General features: G+C 38.3%; 2 protein-coding genes across 2 annotated transcripts in view; both read right to left on the bottom strand.

Annotated features, from left to right (window-relative positions):
- Positions 1 to 6,013: 6,013 nt before the first annotated feature.
- On the bottom strand, positions 6,014 to 8,859 carry LOC110095423. Its single transcript, XM_020820962.2, has 4 exons — positions 8,523 to 8,859; positions 7,773 to 8,148; positions 6,962 to 7,627; positions 6,014 to 6,845 (listed from the first exon to the last, which is right to left on the bottom strand). Exons 1-4 carry the CDS (start codon positions 8,857 to 8,859, stop codon positions 6,014 to 6,016), a joined length of 2,211 nt encoding a protein of 736 aa, XP_020676621.2.
- A 4,566-nt stretch (positions 8,860 to 13,425) lies between these two features.
- The window catches only part of LOC110095422 (probable DNA primase large subunit), a 39,143-nt gene continuing 31,465 nt past the window's right edge, over positions 13,426 to 21,103 (bottom strand). The window contains exon 6 of the mRNA XM_028699663.1: positions 13,426 to 13,755. Coding sequence (XP_028555496.1) covers positions 13,738 to 13,755 — 18 coding nt within the window. The 3' untranslated portion in view covers positions 13,426 to 13,737. The remainder of the gene's footprint in view (positions 13,756 to 21,103) is intronic.

The following is a 21,103-nucleotide window of genomic DNA, read 5'->3' as shown; positions in this document are numbered from 1 at the left end:
CACCTCGTTTAATGTGTCAAATTCATTAAACATAGATATTAGGCAAATTGGTAGTGCATTTAGGATATTGACGATGTCCCGGTCGTAATGGCGCAGTCTGTTTTGCGATCGGACATCGTTTGATCATCGTCGAGGCTAATCCCCCTCGAAATGCGTGCCTTTGCAATATTTTGAATAGCCTTTGAAAATTGCGACACCACCTCAAACGACCCAATTTAATCAAATAAAATATATATTCTGAATGCCGACGACGTTCCGAACGTAATGGGACTGTCCGTTCGTCGATCTGATATTGTTTGATCATCATCGAGGCTAATCCCCCTCGAAATGCGTACCTTTGCAACATTTTGAATAGCCTTTGAAAATTACGACACCACCTCAAACGACCCAATTTAATCAAATAAAATATACATTCTGAATGCCTACGACGTTCCGAACGTAATGGCACTGTGCGTTCGTCGATTCGATGTAGTCCGAGCGTCTTCGAGGCCTCGTTTATTACATTTACATCATATTTGAGTCGCTTTTGAAATTTTCAACACTTCAGACGATCCAAATTTATTAAATAAAATGTGTATTCTCAATGTCGGGGATGTTCCGGGCGCGATGACGCTGTCCGTTCATCAATCGGACGTCATCTGGGCATTTTCGAGGCCTCATTTCCGTCGTAGCGCATACCTTTATATTATATTTTGAATTGCCTAGGAATTCACGACGCCTGATGACCTTTGCAACAAATGAAGATCCAAAAAGTGTTTCAATCGTCTCTCTAGCAGTGGATCTTAATCTTTTATAATCATTAAGATTCTTCTTATCAGCAAATACATGAGTTAAGGAGTTGCAAACTGATCTTTCTCCAAGCCCTTTAATCTAAGTATTTCCATCTTCTTTTTAATGACAAGTCAAAGGGACGAGCATGTTCTCACATTTACTTTTATCATGCTTCTCATCATCATCCCAATTGTCATCTAGCAAAAGCAAAATTTTTTTTTTTTGACTTTATCTTAGTCTGAATACTATCTTGAAATGCCTCAAATGTCTCCAAAGTCCTCTCCTTCTTAAGAGATTCTAACATATCTGTAATGACTTTCTTTACATCAGAGTTGTTGGAAACACAAACCTACATTTTAATGTCAAATTCCTTTGTCATTTTATCTACATAAATATATTGCAAGAGAGTTCTTTTCCATGCTGCCGTCCTCCACCACAGATAGAAGAGAAATATTTTCTGTACAAATCCATTCCATTAGCAAGAATTTGATGCTCTTCATTTGTCATTTTCTCAATTACTGCATAGCAAACAAAGATCACAATGCCCTTCACATTTGAGCTGAATCATCCTTATTAAATTCATGATTTTTTTGTAGTTGCATGGGTCAACAAATGCCCCCCAACAAATGTGGTACGCGTCTGGAGCGTACCACGTTTGTTGTGATGTAGTTGACAGTTTCGTGGTAGCTTTGATTTTGTATATTTGTAATTATTATGATCACTTTTGACACACTCTTCCTTTTCCTGTTATGCATGAAATGTTTCGTTGGGAGCGGCCAGATGATTTGCCCCCGAGTGAGCCTAGTGAGGATGCCATTTGGGAGGCTATTGACAGGCAGGACCCCCAGGGCAGTGTTGATGTTCGGGACAGGTTAGAGCAACACGAGGACATGGTGCAGGGGCGGGACCTTTTTCACGGCTTCTTTACCCACTCTCCCTTACTTCCTGAGCTTTCTGAGGATTCTGCTATTTTTGAGAACCCAGACAGATGGATTACTAGTCTCAGGTTGCAGTACGGGGAGTACCACCCGTTGGAGAGCTTGGTGGCACAAGTTGGCTGGGGTACCTGTGACGTTCTAGAGCCAGCAGGAGATACGCTTGAGCCTGTTGGACAGTCGAGCCTGCTCAGCCACCGCCAGTTACAGTCTTCACCCCCTCTAGAGTGGCCGAGGGACTCTACAGTTGGACGGATTCAGAGCCCAGTCATCGGCTATATTTATTGGGCTCGTTATGTACTTCAGGCGCACATGGATACTCTTAGAGCAGCGGGGATCTACGAGATAGTATACGCCTCACTTTTTGACTACGGGCGCCTTCCCACTTCTTGGGCCCGTGGTTTGGTTGAGTTTTGGGATGCCAGTCGTGGTACTTGTTGGGTCGGAGCAGATGAGCTCACAGTCACCCTTTCGGAGTTACAGGTAGTGTCTGGGTTGCCAGTCTTTGGACACAGTTTTGAGGAGTGTGTTCCTCCAGATGAGCAGTTATTTCACCGGGTCCCCTCAGTAGACGGTGACAGGAGGGGTAGATTGGCCTTACCAGATGTTTACATAGAACTTCTGCATCACTACCGTCGAGTGTACAGAGCCTCAGGGTTGACAACACGAGCTCGGGTTGGCATGCCGGTGGACATCTGGGTCCGCAGTTTTCTTCAGCACAGTTACCTGACCACTGTTAGAGCTTCACTTCAGGACCCATTTGGCCTTGGTTTACAGCGCGGTGCTCCGTTGTCAGAGGAGACCGCCGAGCCTTCTTTTGTTGTTGGCCACACTTCTCCAGCACTACAGGGCATCAGTGATGATTTACTTTTGGCAGGGTTTTTGGCCACCTGGCTCTGTACCTTCGTTCTTCCACTCAGAGTAGGGTTCATTCGTTACAGTGCTCTCCTAGCCGCTAGCCAGTTGTCTCAGGGGCAGCATCTCTCTTTGGCACCAGTAGTACTTGTTAGAATCTACAGATCCTTATGCACCGCTTCAGAGGCTACCTCACTTGAGCTTCAGGACTTGACCCTATCATGGCACTACCTATACGGATGGATTCACTTACACATACTTGGAGCTTTTTCTTGTTTAGAGTGCCCGTTGTACTTTACGGAGAGGGGGTACCCCACTGTACTTCAGTTATCACAGGCTTCTGCTACGTTTAAGTCAGAGAGGATCCGACTCCTTTTCTTTTGTCCACACTTAGTTTATGATAGGTTCTCCTTAAACTACCAGACAGACATAGTTAGTTTACCGCCCCATCTGAGGGGGATAGTTGTTGTAGATGGAGTTGACCACTTAGGGGGATGTACTTTGTTACAGAGAAGACAGGGCTTGTCCGTTGCTGAGTACTTCATCAGCATGCGACCAGGTTGGTTGTGTCACGTTGTACCGACGGCCTCCACACACACTGTCACCGTTAGGCTTGGTGCCCACGGAGTTCTCCTTCTTCCCTGAGGGCCACCCAACTGACTCTGCAGGCCCTTCTCTTGTCTCTGCTAGTTACTCGACCGATCTTGTAGGACCTTTTTCTACACCAGTCAGTTACCCAACCGACTCTGCGAGTCCCTCCACGGGTACGTATTTATTATAAGTCAATTTATTTTAAATGCATTATTATAATATTTTCTCCATATTAATTGATTCCAATCTTTTGTGCAGTTCCTGCGGGTAGGATTACACTTAAGAGATAGACTGTCTAGTTCCTCTACCTCCGACCTCCATGAGCACTAGGATGTGTAGTGATTTGGTGCTGCCTCTGAGGACGTTAATTTTCAGTGTTGACCCCAGGTCTCCAGAGTCTTGGTGTGACTTTTCTTCTACTGCCAACCAGCTCCTTGGCCTACTTGTCAAGTACGGGGTGAGCACCACTGAGCTACTTTTTTGGGAAGCGGTGTGCCTCGAGGCAGAGTCCTGCATTTGGCAACTAAGCTCCCTCTCGATCACCGGGTCTACAGTTACACTTCCAGAGATAGAGGGGATGGTTGTCAGCTGCAGAGCGAGGGCTGATGGTGCTCACAATCTACATGACCGTAGAGTACTTCTAACATGACTAGGGAGGAAGACGGGGTGACAACCCGTATGTGGAAAATGTGGAGGGACATCACGCAGGCGATGTCTCAGAGGCTTCACATACAGGACAGACGTAGACGAGGGGATCGTCTCATTAGGAGGGAGGAGCAGCATTAGCGAGCTTTGCAGAAGGAGGTGCTGGATGTAGACGCTTCACTAGCACGTGTCGTGGAGCAGTTTCAGGTTGCCCAGTCAGAGTTTCAGACTTTGGCTACGATCACTGACAGGCTGGAGAATTTACGGGCTCTCCTTTTCTGACACGTTCTCGTTCGTTGTGTTTTGGTATGTATTTTTTGTAGTGACTTGAGTTTCCATGTATTTGTAATTCATGATGATCATTATATATATATATATATAGAGGATTTTTTTTTTGTACTCTGAGCTGTACTGAGCCGTGCGCTAGAGCTGTACTCTGAGCTTAAGTTTTGAATTTATGATGTTGGTATTACTGGGGATTTTAAATATTTATTTGGAGATCTTAGCACGCAGTACGATGTCGACTCAAATAAATATTTAAAATGCCCCCAGCCTTTGAGGATAGTTGTGAGCAATGTCGCTTCAGCCACTAATTGAAATCAATAACAATTAGATTTAGCTCAAATTCCAAAAATTTTGGCTCATTCTGTCTATGCTTTGTGTGGCGGACTTGATGAAAGATTTGTAGGTTTTTAGATTTAGTTGATAGCACCAAATGTGGATAGTATCTTAACCCTTAATCATTTGAGAAGACCTTTAATCTGAGTCACTTGAGTTCATCAGATTAGGCAAGCTAGGATTTAGTAGCTCTTTTGTCTTCTAGTTGCTGAAACGGGGTCCCTCTACTGCGGCCTTTCTTATGGCGTATTGAGTAGACAGAACTGGCATTGATCTGGCCATATTTGGGCGTGTTGGATCCGGCCTTTTACACCCATTCAGACTTCAGACTCGAGCTATGGGAAATATGCTCCCCAATACTCACTCTTCTGAAATTAGTAGATTTGAAGTCATCATTTGTGGTTGAAAACTTGGAATCTACGGACATTTGGTAGGTGTTCGAGACTACTCTTATCCACTGGAATTCTGATTCTCCAGTCAATTAGGAGAGTCTTGTAGACTATGACCCCTAGAATTCATTGAATCAAATCAGCTTTCGTTCTTCTTGCAGTCCTTACTGATAGGTTAACAAAAGTGGGGGTTCCGCTACTACGGCCTTTCTTATAGCGTGTTGAGTAGACGGAGTTGCCAGCGATCCTGCCATATTTGGGTGTGTTGGATCCGACCTTTTACACCCATTCGAACCTTAAGCTTCAGGTTGTTGAAAAAACTTCAAGCTTTTTGGCTCAATTTGTTGAAGTGCATAATCACAAAAAGTCTCTCTTTTGACTTAGAAATCTTAGTACACTGGAAGGAGAGATGTCCTGAACTTTAGAGAAAATCACTCATATATATACTGATAATAGAAGTTATCACTTCCAGATTTAAAAGGATGTTTGTAGCTGATGATTTTAAATATTTATTCGGGGATCTCTGCACGTAGTGCGATGTCGACCCGAATAAATATTTAAAATACCCTCAATTTATTTTTTTTGCAAAATTGATATTCTGGAGTTTTAAATATTTATTCGGGGATCTCGGCTCGCAGCGCGATGTCGACCCGAATAAATATTTAAAATGCACCCAGTTTTTTTTTTTTTTGCAAAATTGATATTTTGGAGTTTTAAATATTTATTCGGGGATCTCGGCACGCTGCGCGATGTCGACCAGAATAAATATTTAAAATGCCCCAATTTTTTTTTAATTGATATTCTGGGGTTTTAAATATTTATTCGGGGATTTCGGCACACAGCGCGATGTCGACCCCAATAAATATTTAAAATGCCCCCAATTTTTTTTTTTTGCAAAATTGATATTTTGGAGTTTTAAATATTTATTCGGGGATCTCGGCATGCAGCGCGATGTCGACCCGAATAAATATTTAAAATGCCCCCAGTCTTTTTTTTCGCAAAATTGATATTCTGGAGTTTTAAATATTTATTCGGGGATCTCGGCACGTAGCGCGATGTCGACCCGAATAAATATTTAAAATGCCCCCAATTTTATTTTTTTTTTAAATGCATTCTTGGGTCACAAGAGAATCTCGAATTATATATGCTTTACATATGCTAGTGGGCATTTGTCAGATACACAACAAAATTTTTAATACATGTTGATTCCTATGTATGATACTTCTTCAAGTATCGACCGTTAATTGGAGGCATTGGCCTTTGACCCTCCAGGTCAATCAATTGATAAACTCCTCCTAGGTACACCTTCTCAATGACGAATGGGCCTTCCCAATTGGACACAAATTTTCCAACAATTTTTTGGTGTGGGATGATTGGCCTTCTCAGCACCAAGACCAATTCCTCTTCTTGAAATGCTCGATGGCGTACCATTCGATCAAATGATTTCGTCATCCTCGCCCGATAAATCTCCAAATTCTGTTGAGCTTGTAATCTGACTTCATCGAGTGCATCGAGTTCCTCCGTTCTTAATCGAGCATTTTGCTCCTGAGTCAGATCATACTGGATAGCTACACGGAGTGATGGTAGCTCAATTTCCAATGGAAATACAGCTTCAACCCCAAACACCAGTGAGTAGGGAGTGGCTTTAGTCGGCGTCTTATAAGTAATACGATACGCCCAGAGTGCCTCCACCATTTTAGTGTGCCACTCTCTTTTATTTTTGGTGAGGATCTTCTTTAATAGTTTTACCATCATCTTGTTAAAAGCCTCTGCCAAGCCATTGGCCCTTGGATTGTATATTGATGAATATCGCCAATCGATCTTGTAACGCTCAACGAACTTGTATATTTTAGTGCTTTTGAATGCTATGCCGTTGTCTGAGATCACACGGTGCGGTACACCAAATCTGTAGACGATATTATGGGCGAAGAAGTTAATCACATGCTCGGACGTGACTTCTTTGAATGGAGCTGCTTCTGTCCACTTGGAAAGTAATCCGTCACTACTAGAATGAAACGATGTCCCGCTGATGATGGTGGATCTATCGGTCCAATTATATTGGTTCCCCAACATTCAAATGGCCACGAAGCTACTGTTGGGTGCAGTGGATTTGGCGGCTGATGAATAACATCACCGTGAATTTGACACTCATGGCACCTCTTAGCTTGGTCAATATAATTTGTCACCATTATTGGCCAATAATAACCCATCCTCTTGATTTTAGCAACCATTTTAGGATCTGACTGATGTGCACCACAAAGCCCTTCGTGGACTTCTACCACTACTTTATCAGCTTCCTTGGCCCCTAGACACCTTAGCCACATTTGGTCAAAAGCCCGTCGGTACAACGTGCCGTTAACAAATGCATATCGCAGTGCTCTTTTCCGAATTTGTGCGGCCATAGATTTTTCTGTCGGGAGTTTATTTTCTTTGAAGTAGTCAATGAATGGCTGCCTCCAATTATTTTCGACTTCAACATCTAAACAATGCCACCATGATTCTGAAGCTTGACTAGCTTTACGTCTCTTGGCCACATGATATTCTTCTGGATAATTTTCCATAACAATCTGATGGAGGGGTTGAGGCTCAACTAGAATTATATGCTGCTTGCTTGGATTTGATATCTCTTCTACCATTGGGAATTGTAATAGAGTAGGCTCCAAGATTCGACGATTGTAAACCCCAGTGAATATAGGCTTCTCTTCATTGGTATTTGCCATCTCCTTGGCCAATTTGGCCAAACAATCTGCTTTCCCATTCTGTCCTCTAGGAACTCGAGCTATCTCAACATTTGGCAACTGTTTCAGGAGCTCAAGGGTTTGCCTATGATAATGAGCCAATTCAAGCTTGCAAATCTTATAAACCCCCCAAGACTTGATTTATTACAAGTTGAGAGTCGCCAAAAATTCAAAGATTTTGAATTCTGACATTAATTGCGATCTCTAGCCCCACAATTAAAGCTTCATACTCAGCTTCATTGTTGGTTCGGGGTTCAGTTAGACTGAATGAAAATCTCATTATGCCTCCTTCTGGTGCGATGAAAACTAGGCCGACGCCAGCTTGGGCTCTAGCAAGATTTGGAGGTCGGGCAGCTTTAATTGATGATGCTCCGTCAAAATACATCTCCCAAAATGGTACTTTCTCATTTTCCTCAACTTGCATGATTTGTTCATCTGGCAGATCATCATTAAGTGGAGAGTCTGCTGGGATAGGATGTGCGGCAAGAAAATCCGCCAAGGCTTGTCCTTTCACAGCCTTTTGTGGTATGTACGTGATATCAAACTGCAATAATAATACTGCCCATCTGGCCAGCGACCTGTCAACGCTGGTCTTGTCATCAAGAACTTCAGCGGATTAATCTTTGATATCAGTGAGATTTTGTGAGACAGCATGTAGTGGCGAGGTTTCTAAACTGCAAAAATCAACGCTAAGCAATGCTTCTCAATTGGAGAATAGCGGATCTCTGCTCCAATCAACCTCCGACTAATATAATAAAGTGCATTTTATTTTCCTTCTTCATTATGTTGGGCTAATAATGCTCCGAGGGACTCTTCTAATGCTGTCGTGTACAGTATAAGAGACTTCCCCAGGATTGGCGCCACGAGAATGGGCGGATTCATTAAGTATCTTTTGATGCTGTCAAACGCTTCCTAACACTCAGCATCCCATCTGAAGCGAACATCTTTTTTCATAAGCTTGGAAAATGGTTGGCACCTACCCGAGAGATTTGATATAAATCGTCGAATAAAAGCCAGTTGCCCTTGCAAGGAGCGGAGTTGTCGCAGGTTTTTCGGGGGTGACATCTCCATGATTGCTTTAATTTTATTGGGGTCTACCTCGATGCCTCGATGTCGAACAATGTACCCCAAAAATTTGCCGGAGGAGACCCCAAAAGCACATTTGAGAGGATTCATCTTTAGATCAAACTTTTTAATTCTCTCAAATACAATTCTGAGATTTTTTAAGTGATCTTTTCGGCCAAGGCTTTTAATAACAAGATCATCCACATAACACTCAACCTTTTGATGTATCAAATCATCAAAAATGTGAGTCATTGCCCGTTGGTAGGTGGCACCAGCATTTTTCAGGCCAAAGGGCATGGATCAAGGGTAGGGATTGATTTGAGTCTAGATTGATCCTAAGATCTAGAGGGGTTCTAAGATCTAGGGTCTAAGGGAATCCTAGGCTCTAGAATGGATCCTAAGGTCTGGCTCTAGGAAAGGACCTTAAGATCTAGAGTAGATCCTGGGATCTAGAATTAATCTGGGGTTTGGAAGGGCCTTAGTGACCTCATACAAAAATGAGGTCAACACACAAACAACCAAATGTTCGTAGATGATCATATTGAGGTAATTTTCCATGAAGGAGGTGATATGGAATTTGAAGATTTGCTGCTTTGGTTGGTAGTTGATTCATAAGATAATTGGCCGTGAGAATTGCTTCAGCCCAGAAGAAGTTTGGAAGATTGGCATTATGAAGAAGAGTTCTAGCAATGTCAAGTAGGTGACGATTCTTTCGTTCAGCTACACCATTCTGCTCAGGTGTATAGGGGCAAGATTGTTGGTGTGTGATGCCATGGGATGTAAGATAGTTGATGAAGATATTATTGTTGAACTCACCACCACCATCGGAGCGAAGTATTTTGATTGTAGTTTTGAACAAATTGTTAATTAAGTTGTTAAAGTGTGTAAATTTAGAGAATGTCTGATCTTTGGAATGCATTAAATAAACCCAACAAAAGCGAGAATATGTATCTATGAAAGTAACAAAATAATGATATCCATTAATAGATGCGACGGGGGAAGGTCCCCAAACGTCGGTGTGAACAACATAGAAAGGCGTAGAAGTAGTAGTAGTACTAGATACAAATGGTAACTTGTGGCTTTTACCCACATTACATGAACGACACAAGAAAGAACTCGATGGGATACATATAGATGGAACTAGTCGAGCTAAGACTTGTAAAACACGATGATGAGGGTGACCGAGACGAGCATGCCACGGTGAACTTCTAGATTCAGTAGTGCTTTGAAAGGCAGTTGGAGTAGCATTGATTTTGGGAGTAAAGATTGAGTAGAGCCCATTATGAGTTCGACCACGAAGAAGGATTTGGTGGTCCGCTCGATCCTGGATAGTATAGCCGTGAGAATCAAAAGAGATTGAACAATTATTGTCAGTGGTTAATTTATGAATGGAAAGCAAATTATGGGATAAAGCCGGAACATGAAGGATGTTTTGAAGATAAAGCTTACGGGGTGTATTCGGTAGAGGTAGAAGTCATTATCCTTGGTGCTGAATTGGCAGGGTATTCCAATTTGCTATTGAGACAGTATCTGATCCGGTGTAGACAGAGGGTTGCTATAGAGTTTGTGAGTCAGCAGTGAGATGACTTGTTGCTCCAGAGTCCAGTATCCATTCAGCAGTTGGGTTGTTTTGATTCGGCTGAGTAAACAGAGCACGACTGGGTTCTGCAGCTGGAGCTAAGTAACCATACCAGCAATTCACGGTTGTGTGGCCATTCTTGGCACAAATCTGACATGTGGAACGAGCATTTGATGTATCAGTCTGAGATCAAACAGCATTATTTTGCTGTCTTGAACCTTGTCCTCTGCCTCTACCATTAGAAAAACTTCCACGTCCCCTGTTCTGTCAACCACGAGCTGTCTGAATGGAATAGAATGCCATATTATCTGATGCTAGCTGAGCATCTCGGCGAAGCTCATTCTGCTGATTTATCTCTTCGCTACATAAGAGCGAGTACAGTGCCTCCAAGCTTATACGAAGTTGAGACGTGCGAATGGAGCTTTTAAACGGATTGTATGGTGTCGGTAGACCATTGAGAATGTACATTATTATGTCTTCGGATTCTATCCGGGAACCAGCTGCAGATATATTATCCATAATTGTTTTTACTTGAGCTAGGTATTGGGTCATTGTTGAATCTCTCATTTGAATGTTGTGAAGCTCATTTTTGAGTTGGATCACGCGAGACCTATTTGTCGGCTGGAGTCTGCTTGCCAGAGTGATCCATATTTCATGCGCAGTTAAGAGATGAAGCACATATGGAAGTATCGAAGGAGAGATTGTTGAGAGAAATGCTGATACCAGATTCTGATGAACAAGCTGCCAGAGTTTGTATTCAGGGTTGGTGGGTAAGCTGCTCGGACAAACTCATTGCCCGGAGAGATAGCCTTCAAAACCGTTTGCTGCAAACAGTTTACTAATTTGTAAGCTCCACAATCCATAGTTTTCATTTGAAAGATGCACCCTGATAATGGATTGAAGGTTAGACATTAAAAATTTCAAAGGAGCTGGTATCGTGAAATCAGCCATTGATGCCGATATAGGTGCTGTCGGGGTTGCAGCGACATTGCCTTCAGGAGGAACAGTTGTAGAGGAAGAGGAATCATGATTTTCCATTCTGATGCAGATGAAGCGGGTGCTCTGATACCATAAAGAGGCTAAACAGTGACTTTAGCTTCACACCTGCAAATTAGCTGAACAGATGAAACAAGGAAGAAATGAGGAAGAAGAGATAGTTTTATTGTAGCAGCTTGTGTTTCTCCTTGATACAATTCATAAAACAGACTACATTTATATAGAGAGAAACACAGGGAAAAGCTACTGAACAAGCCATTAATAGCAAGAGCTAAGTGGAACAGAATATCCTCTGTATAAAGGTGTTGCAGTTGATGGTCCAAGCGCAGGTAAGGATGCAGGTGTAATGAGTGCAAACAGAGTGCTAACAACCTGGGCATTTAAAATTCTCTGTTTTGTTCCATATGGTAAACTAGAAGGCAGAGTCCATGTATTGCCATCAAAGAATTCATGCACAGAAGAGTTAGCAGAGAACAAAAAGGTGATATATTCAATACCAAACAGCTCGACAAGGTTTTTCCCATTGCACCGGCGATCCCAAATCATAGAAAAGTGGTCGTCTTCATTCACCAAGAGAGAAAAAAAGGGTTTTTACCAACGTTTTGAAAACCGGACTGGACCGGCCAGTTCAACCGGTTGAATCGGCACCCGGCCGGCCGGTTCGGTTATCTGCCTAAACAAGGAAATCAACGGACCAGCTTTGAACCGGTCCGACCGGCGATCGGACTGCGAACCCGGCGAACCGGAAATCGGGATTGAACCGGCCAGTTATGCTTAAGCGCAATTTCCACCATTTGATTGAAATCATGCGGTATTTTAAGTATTAGTAAAAGTGTAAAACATGTAAAAAGAAGAACAATATTGCTGTTCTTGAAGTTATAATCGTTCCTTTATATGTCTGTTGTCGATTTATATTTGAAGTTATACTGCATTTCAACTATCAATGGATTTTTAATTAACCTTTCTACTTATTTCATCATATTTGTACGCCATGTCTACTATCAAACTCAATTAAGAAGTCTATCAATTGCAGTCGTTAAGACTAGTGTCATATGCTAGATGCTGCAGTTTGCTATTTGCTTTTCTTTGTTATTGATGCGTTAGAATATTTTCATCAATCTTAGATCAATTATAGCAATACTTCATCCTTGTCATGCCTAGGTTGTGCATAGTTCCTCACTATTCTTTTAAATTAATAACATATATAATAATGATAAATAATATTAATAATAACCATATGATTATTACAATGCCATTATTATTATTATTATTATTATTATTATTATTATTATTATTATTATTATTATTATTATTATTATTATTATTATTATTATTATTATTATTATTATTATTATTATTATTATTATTATTATTATTATTATTATTATTATTATTATTATTATTATTATTATTATTATTATTATTATTATTATTATTATTATTATTATTATTATTATTATTATTATTATTATTATTATTATTATTATTATTATTATTACAATGATGATAATAATAAAGTGATGTAGAAGCCTCAGTTGTCATCTAAAAAATGGCAATTGAACGGCATAAGCTGATTTGCAGGAAAAATAAAAGACGTGTTTAGCTAAGAAAAGAATTCAAACTCGGGAATAACTTAGATCAGTGTTGTTTATTTATTTATTTATTTATTTGAGAAGTACACGATCACTCAGTTAGAGGAACTTTTATTACATCCGGTGAACGTGCGCTCCTCTACGTTCGGTTTTAGACCAATACAGCGCAATACCGAGTTTTTTTAAAAAACTCGGTACAACTCGGTACTCGGTACTCGGTATTGCGCTATTTTGGTCTAAAACCGAACGTAGAGGAGTGTACGTTCACTGGATAAAATAAAAGTTCCAGTTAGAGGGCGTAGCTTTTCGGAAAATTATTCTGTTCGGAATCCGAACGTATTCGGAGGCGGATTCAGGCATGCCACATCACTGGGGCCCAATGCATCCGGTGACGTAGCGCATTCAGATTCATCTCCGAATATATTCGGATTCCGCACAGAATAATCTCTCGTAGCTTTCCGCAGTGGCATGGAATGAGTCCGGCTACTGCTTAGAGCAGCCAAGGTGCCGGTTCTCAGAGCTATTAATACAAGCCGATGCATAACCCACTTGTACCGATCAACACATGACAGGTCGTAAGGCCGTACGGAATATTATAAAAGAAACAGAATAGTTTGCAAAACAAATGAGCAGCTTTTGGGAAATAGTTGGTGAGGCAAATCATGATCAGATCAATCATTCGGAACTGATTAGATAATCAAGTTTCATATCGTGTTAACGTGATTAAATTAAAAGGGTGATTTACGTTACAAGGATGATTCTGCTTCTGCACATTAACGCATTTACATTAAAAAAAATGCCACAGAAACAGCTAACTATATCTCAAACAGATTCTACGAAGCAATGCTGCTTGTATAAAATAAAATAATCTGTTGGTAATAGAAATTGCTTAAATAGGCCACCGAGTGGTTGCATGATTAAGGCAGAATGGAGAAAATCAAAATTCCCTGCAATGAGAAGAAACTAGGACAAAGATTGGACCTGTAAACAAGAAACAATAGTCAAAATAAGCAAGCCAAGAAATCAGAAATTTGCTGAAACTATTTTAACTGTTTAATATTGATCCACGCATCATCTTTAGCACAAGCATGCACGGATCCAACATGGGGACTCATGTCCCCGCTGACTTGACTGCTCCATTGAGTCATTTGATCATAGGACCTGATTCGTCATTCATCCCTCCTTATTTTATGACTTAAAGTCAAATTATTGTTAAAATCAAGACTAGTCAAATGATTGATAAAATCGAGACTTAAAAGAGTTAAGAGGCTATTTAGTAGCAAAATTTAAGCAGGTTTGAGCTAAATCCTGTCAAACACAAAAAATGGACACAAATCTCACAACAAATTAAATCCTCTATTTCCTTCGTAAATTCAAGATTTACTAAATCCTATAGTTCGGTGGATTACGGGTTTTGGCCGAAGAAGTCCATGAAAGGGGAGAAAGATGATTACCTTCGCAATGAGAGAACCCTTGTCGTTAATTCAAATACAACAAGAAGAATGTTGACGAAATGTGCAACTTCTGATCCAACAAGAATGGAATGTCAAACGAGGTGAAAAAGCTTTTACCTTTTCTCTCATTGTCCTTCGCAATGAGAGAGCCCTTGTCGTTAATTCAAATCCAACAAGAAGAATGTTGACGAAATGTGCAACTTCTGGTCGAACAAGAACGGAATGTCAAACGAGGTGAAAAAGCTTTTAGCGGCTCATTCAAAACTCTACCTCAACATATGATGCACAAACATGGACATGGTGATACGGACACGCCAATTATTAAAAATATAGGACACGGACATAGGTTGAATACGATATTCTAATTTTTATATCTTAAAAATAATATATAAAAATAAATAAGCAAAGACACGAACACGCCTGCCATTGCCGTCAGCCGCCACTATCGCTAGCCAACACTAACCTTCGCCACTCACCACCACCATCCGCAGCCTCCAACCACCACCATCATCCACCGCAGACCACCATTTCCAGCGGACACCACCACACAATGCCATCGACGAACCACCACAAGCCGACGCCGTCAATCACGACCAACCACCACTAACACCCTCCACCCGCCGCAATCGGCCACAACTGCTTACCATCGACAGCAACCACCATCACAAGCCACCACCATCGCCATGGCCCACTGCCAACCACCACCGCCATTGCCCACTGCCAGCCACCACCACCGCTGGTCACCACTGTCGATGGGCACCATCCACCACCGTTACTTGCCGCTGGCCACCACTTTGCATTGCATTCATTTCACTTCAAACAAAGCAAAATAAAAAATCTCATGCATTTATTTTACATTCATCCCTCTTTCGTTATATTCTTTTTTTAGTCAAACAAATAGCCCTTAATCAAACCACCTTGTGTTTGAACACAAGTAACAACTCATGTATACATATCCTTAATGAGTTGAATATAAATATTATTAACACATTTCTTTGTTATAACTCTCCATAGCACTTCACTTACAATTTTATTTTATGTTTTCTCTAAATCAATAAATATCATACATAGACCCTTCTTATTTTGTCTATACTTCTTCATTAGACCTCTCAATAAATGCATAGCTTCCATGGAAGACTTACCCAGAATGAATCCAAATATATTTTGAGAAGCATTGGTATCACATCGTAACATATGCTCAATTACTCTCCCATAATTCTAATGTATTAGCACATTAACTTATTTTTTTCTATAATTCACACTTGTGAATCACCTTTACTCTTAAAAATAGGAGCCAACACACTCCACTCATCTGCATCTTTTTAGCCTTCAAAATAACATGAAAATGTTTAGTAAGCTAAGAAATTCTAACGTCTCTTAAGCATTTTCACGCCTTCATTGGAATATCATCAGGTCCAACTATCTTTCCACACTTCAATTACTTTAAAGCCTCCATAACTTTGTTTTTACTAATATGTATATATATTCATTTAGAATTCTAAGGTCACTAAAGTCAATCGTATTCTCACAATCTTTATTGGAAAACTTATCAAAATATCTCATTCACTTATGTTGAATTATTTTTTCTAATAAAAATACTTTTTGATCTTCATCCTTAAGACATTTCACTTAACCTAGATCCCTAATTTCATCTCTTTACTTGGCCAACTTAGACATACATATTTCTCCATCCTTAATACATATTCCAATTTTCTGAGCTTTTACATCTAACTAATTTCTATAACAAAGCTTTTTATTTTTTATCTTTTCTTATACATTTTAATTTTACCACCAACAATTTTTACAATTAGGGGCTTTTCCTTTTGATATTACAAGAAAATATTTTTCAACATTTTTAATATCATTAGATATTTTTTTCACACATAACATTAACTTCCTCATGAATAATCAAAATCTAGAGATCTACAATCTTACTTTGCAAAATTTTGTGTTACCTTTTAAATTGACCCCATCCAATTTTAAGACATCATTTAATTTTATTTTTCATATTTCATCCTTTCATCATCTTAAAGACAAAAATTATAAGTAATGTTATGTGCATAACTTTCACTTAAAATAATTTTATAATCCTTGCAATCTAAAGGATATATTTTTCTTATAAAAAAATAATCACTCTAAATTTTACCAAAGTAATGAGATGTTCATTTACTTTTATCAAATAAAGTACTAGCCGTAATGTCCCAGAATTTAATTTGAAAAAATTATTCTTTTAACTTTTAATAATCTAGATATCATAACTATCTAACTTCATTTATAAAAAAAAAACAACAAAATAATTCAAGAATTCAAAACATCTATATTTACATCTGTATTTATTTTTTTTTTAAATTATATACACTACTCAGGATCTATACAATCATATCATAACTACTCTATCTTAAGCACAAAAATAGCTAAAATAAAAAAATATAAACATAAAGGAATCTTAATCAAACTCACACTCCTGCTCTCTTTCCCTGACCTGAAATCATTTAACCATATATAATGAGCTCAAGAGCCTAACAAATAACCAAATCCTATAATTGAACTCAACACAAGGCAAAAGAGCAATATACGCGATAATAGTCAAATCATAACAATAATATTTATAAGATTATGAATCTATATAAAAATAGTAAACCTCACATGTAGTAGTAATATAATCTGTAAACAATAAAATAGTATAATAAAAAGCTAGTAAATCAATATGGATGTCAAATCAATAAAGCAGTCATCATATCAGTACTATTAATCCATAAAGAAATCATATAAAGCAATAAAACCAAAGCATCGATAAAAACTGTCGAAAGTATATTAATGTAATATAATTATATCACTATGTATACATCCTATCCAATTATTTTATATTAGTAACAAGTCAGTATCTTAATCAAATGCTCAGTATGTCACACTAAACAAATAAAAAGTTCCGACTTAATCGGTGTTTTTTAGTAATCAGTAATCAATAATTGTTAACTCGATAAAATGAGTCGTCATTCTTTTCCCGTCAGCACAGTAATCATCTTCTTATTACTCTCAATCAGTGTATTATGAGAATAAGTCAAGAATAACAATAAGCCCCATTGAAAGGAAAGTCCGTCAGCCCACCATCCTGTACATATCAACCAATCTCCAGTCAATGTCAGTGAATAACAGTTTTCACTTATTTTTTCTCATACATATATTATTATCATAGTACTATAATAGTAATATATTGACCCGTTATTGCTTAACATTATATTCACATTCATTTTCAATGCATTGTAATAAATAAAGAATAATTAGGATTAATTTAGAAAGTATTAAAAATAACCTAACGGTGGGCAACAAAAAACCATACAGAACAACAACTCACATTTTCAAAAATTTACCATATTACCATATATCTATGTTTTGCACCGATACACCTATTTACGAATGTGTGTTGTATCTGATAACTGATACACGGATACGCCTTTGAAACGGCACAGATACGTGTCAGATACGGCTTTTCCGTATCCAATTAAAATACTATTTAATAACAAAAGGACACGCATATTTGATATGCGTGTCCGTTGAAAAAAAATCATAAAAAGATGCTTTGTATTTACTTCCATGGTTGCGAGCGAGGTTCTCTCATTTCCGAGATGGATTTGAATCTCTTGATGATATGGAAATATTAGAAATTGCTAATCTTTCACTTGATGAGCCTGAATTAGAAGCTAAGATATTTATTGAAAATGATATAGAAGTTCAAAGACAAACCACTGAAGAAGCTAATCATATCATTCCTTCTATTAAATAGTTGAAACTTCAAAACTACAAATGATGGTACTTTCATTTTTTTTTAATTTCAAATATTAAGCTTTGATTGCTTTCTTAATTTTCTATGTATGATTTATAAATTATAATGACGTGTCCACACCATGCCCGTATCGTGTATTTTTAAGAATTGACGTGTCAAATATTCGTGTCGCCCTATCTGTATCGGTGAACCATAGCCAGAGATCATATATAACAATATATTATAACTTTAATTGAACTAAAGTACTATTTTTAAAAATCAAAATAAATTTTTTAATAGATAAAAAATCTACTTTTTCAAAATCACTCAAAGAAAAATATCAAAAAATACTCAAAAATATAGAATTATCGAAATAACAAAGGTAATGATTCGTTACAGTGAGATGAGCAAATCTCTTAATAAAGTGGACAGACGAAAATCGCTCTAAGTCCACCAAATTCAAGGATTTATTTTCTTTCTCACTTTTCTCTCTGTTATATATTGATTTACGTTGTTCATGCATGCTATCACACCCTTGTACATCTCTATATATAGAGGCCTTGTATGATGTATTGGTTGGGAAAAATTAATGAAGTTTTGGGTATTTTCCTCCCCAATCGCTGTCTATCTCTCTCCTTCCCTCTCCCTCTCTATCTCTTGCAAGAAGAGCTCAAGATGAGCTCTCATGAACATCTCCAAGATCCTACAAAATGATATCAGAGCTAGGGATATGGAGGAAGGTTCTTGTTCAAAAAGAGAGGAGGTCTTGAGCTGTTGCACGGGAACAGAAGAACCCTTCCACCCTTTCATTCAGATTTATGGGAAGAAAAATCAGAAAAGAATTTAAGATCTTGCTGATGAAGAGGATGATGTCATGGTAAAATCAGAAGTTTGTCAAGCAAGAGATTGGAAGGCAAGAATGAGATTGGGACAAGTGTTGGTTCCGTCCAGTGTTGTAGGCCATGAGGTTCTTGCGGACAAGCATGAAGGAAGCGACATACCGGGTGGCATTTGCTCATCGGGCGTTCCTGCAAACGGGGGTAGAGAAGCCGGAGATGGCTTGGTGCCTCGTGTAAGGTGGAGTCGAGCTAAGTCGTTGGACCAGGAGACAGGTTCGACGCGGATGAGGTCGCTGGATCTGCTTCGGAAGTGCGGGCCGAAGTGCAGGATCTTGAACAGGCAGACTTATGGCTGAAGTATGGCTAACACGCAAGAAGTCTTGAAAAGCTGGAACGTGGGCTTCAGGCCGGCTGTTTGGTCAGGCTCAGATGAGGGAGAAGATAGATATTCATATTCAGTTGGAGTTTAGATTGAGGTAGAGAATTATAGGAGCATGTTGAAGCATCAAGAACCTCTTAGAGGCAAGATGGTCGTGAACTTGGGATTGTGACAAGCGGAGCGCAGGTGAATGCGCGGGGCTCGGTGGACGGGTAGATCGTGCGAAGTCGCGGGTAGGAGCGCACACGGGTGTCCAGGGCAATCGGTTGGATTGCAACAAGTTCGAGTTCTTGTGACGAGTGGTTCTTTGTTTTTGTAAAACTAAATCAAGGTGGAGATTGTTATGTATTGATTTAGTTTTAGGATACGTTGTTCATGCATGCTACCACACCCTTGTACATCTATATATATAGAGGTCTTGTATGATGTATTGGTTGGGGAAAATTAATGAAGTTTTGGGTATTTTCCTCCCCAATCGCTGTCTATCTCTCTCCTTCCCTCTCCCTCTCCCTCTCTATCTCTTGCAAGAAGAGCTCAAGATGAGCTCTCAAGAACATCTCAAGATCCTACACTCTCGTATTGCATTTCTCTGCTAGCCCAATTTAATGAAGAAAAGAGGCTTTAAATGGATTCATTAATGGCTTAAGATATTTTATAATACAATATAAATATAATTATAAAAATTACATAGTTTTAAATATAAAAATTATATAAATCATTTTATATCTTCAAATCCATAACTCCAAAATTAATAAAATAATATTTATAAAATAGCCCATTTTATTTAGAAAATTTTGGTGCAAATTTTTAAAAAATTGACACTTATCGATATAAATGTGGATTTTAGAACCGTCATGTTTTAGATTTGATTTTGTTATTTATTTCTAATAAATAAGGTTAGCTAGCTCTAGTGTTGTTTATTAAAAGATAAAAGAATAATTTTTTTAAATTAGCTTCTAGGACATCACACTAACAACTATATAAGCATAAGCTAAAGCAAAATCTAATATAGTCCTTCCACCTTTCTTACTTGATCCAAACTCATAACCATCATAAATGTTTTTAAAATATTTTACAACTCTACCAACATATCCATTCAAATCTCTTTTCATAAAAATTTTTCTTTAAGAGGTATCATTTTTGTTAATATTTAAAATTATTCTAAAATTTTAATTTTGAACACATATTTAAACCTACATTAAAAGCATAAGCAATTATAATTTTAATAATCTTAACATTAAAAACCTTTAAAATTATAATTATATCAATAATTCTATTTATTCCAACAATATTATCATTCAAGCTCTTATGTATAATCATAACTACACATTTTCTAATATAACTCCTACCTGAATACCATAGTTTAAATCTTAAACTATCAATCTCCTTAACCTTTTCTACAACACATATATTTCTTGAATATATAAAATATTCATCTTCATATGAATCATTATATCTATTAATTCATTTAATTTGCATGCAAGAGAACTTATATTCAATATTTTTTCTCCTAATTCTAATTTTATGAACTAACTTATTTGCCCATATCGATCCGTGATGTTGAAACACTTGCTTACTTAACACTGCACCCGAGCATCAGTGCAACCACCCTCTCTATATTTAGAACAAGTAGCGTATCACTCCAGGGTATTAAAAGATTCATGTCATGATTGTTCGACAAATTTTATGCTGATTGTCAACTACCTAATACAGCCTCTATTTTTTTTTCAAACAGGGCTTCAAACCTGACAACGATAGTGTTGAAATAAATAATTAAATAATTAGTACTATAATTAGTAATTAAATCATTAATTATTTTTTAATAACTAAACTAACTTCTAATTATATTATTTATTATTGTAACTTATTGATGGTAATTAAAATTAGAATTAAA

Source organism: Dendrobium catenatum, unplaced genomic scaffold, assembly GCF_001605985.2.
Source record: "Dendrobium catenatum unplaced genomic scaffold, ASM160598v2 fragScaff_scaffold_1355, whole genome shotgun sequence".
NCBI lineage: Eukaryota > Viridiplantae > Streptophyta > Magnoliopsida > Asparagales > Orchidaceae > Dendrobium > Dendrobium catenatum.
This window is presented reverse-complemented; position numbering and strand designations above follow the sequence as displayed.

What these genes read in the sequence shown, in the direction of transcription:
- LOC110095423 (XM_020820962.2), bottom strand. Translation starts at nt 8,859, where the DNA reads ATGACTCACATTTTTGATGATTTGATACATCAAAAGGTTGAGTGTTAT. An exon ending in ATTTATATCAAATCTCTCGG is followed by an intron (nt 8,149 to 8,522) that starts GTAGGTGCCAAC and finishes AATCCGCTGAAG; the next exon opens with TTCTTGATGACAAGACCAGC. An exon ending in CGAACCAACAATGAAGCTGA is followed by an intron (nt 7,628 to 7,772) that starts GTATGAAGCTTT and finishes TCATTATCATAG; the next exon opens with GCAAACCCTTGAGCTCCTGA.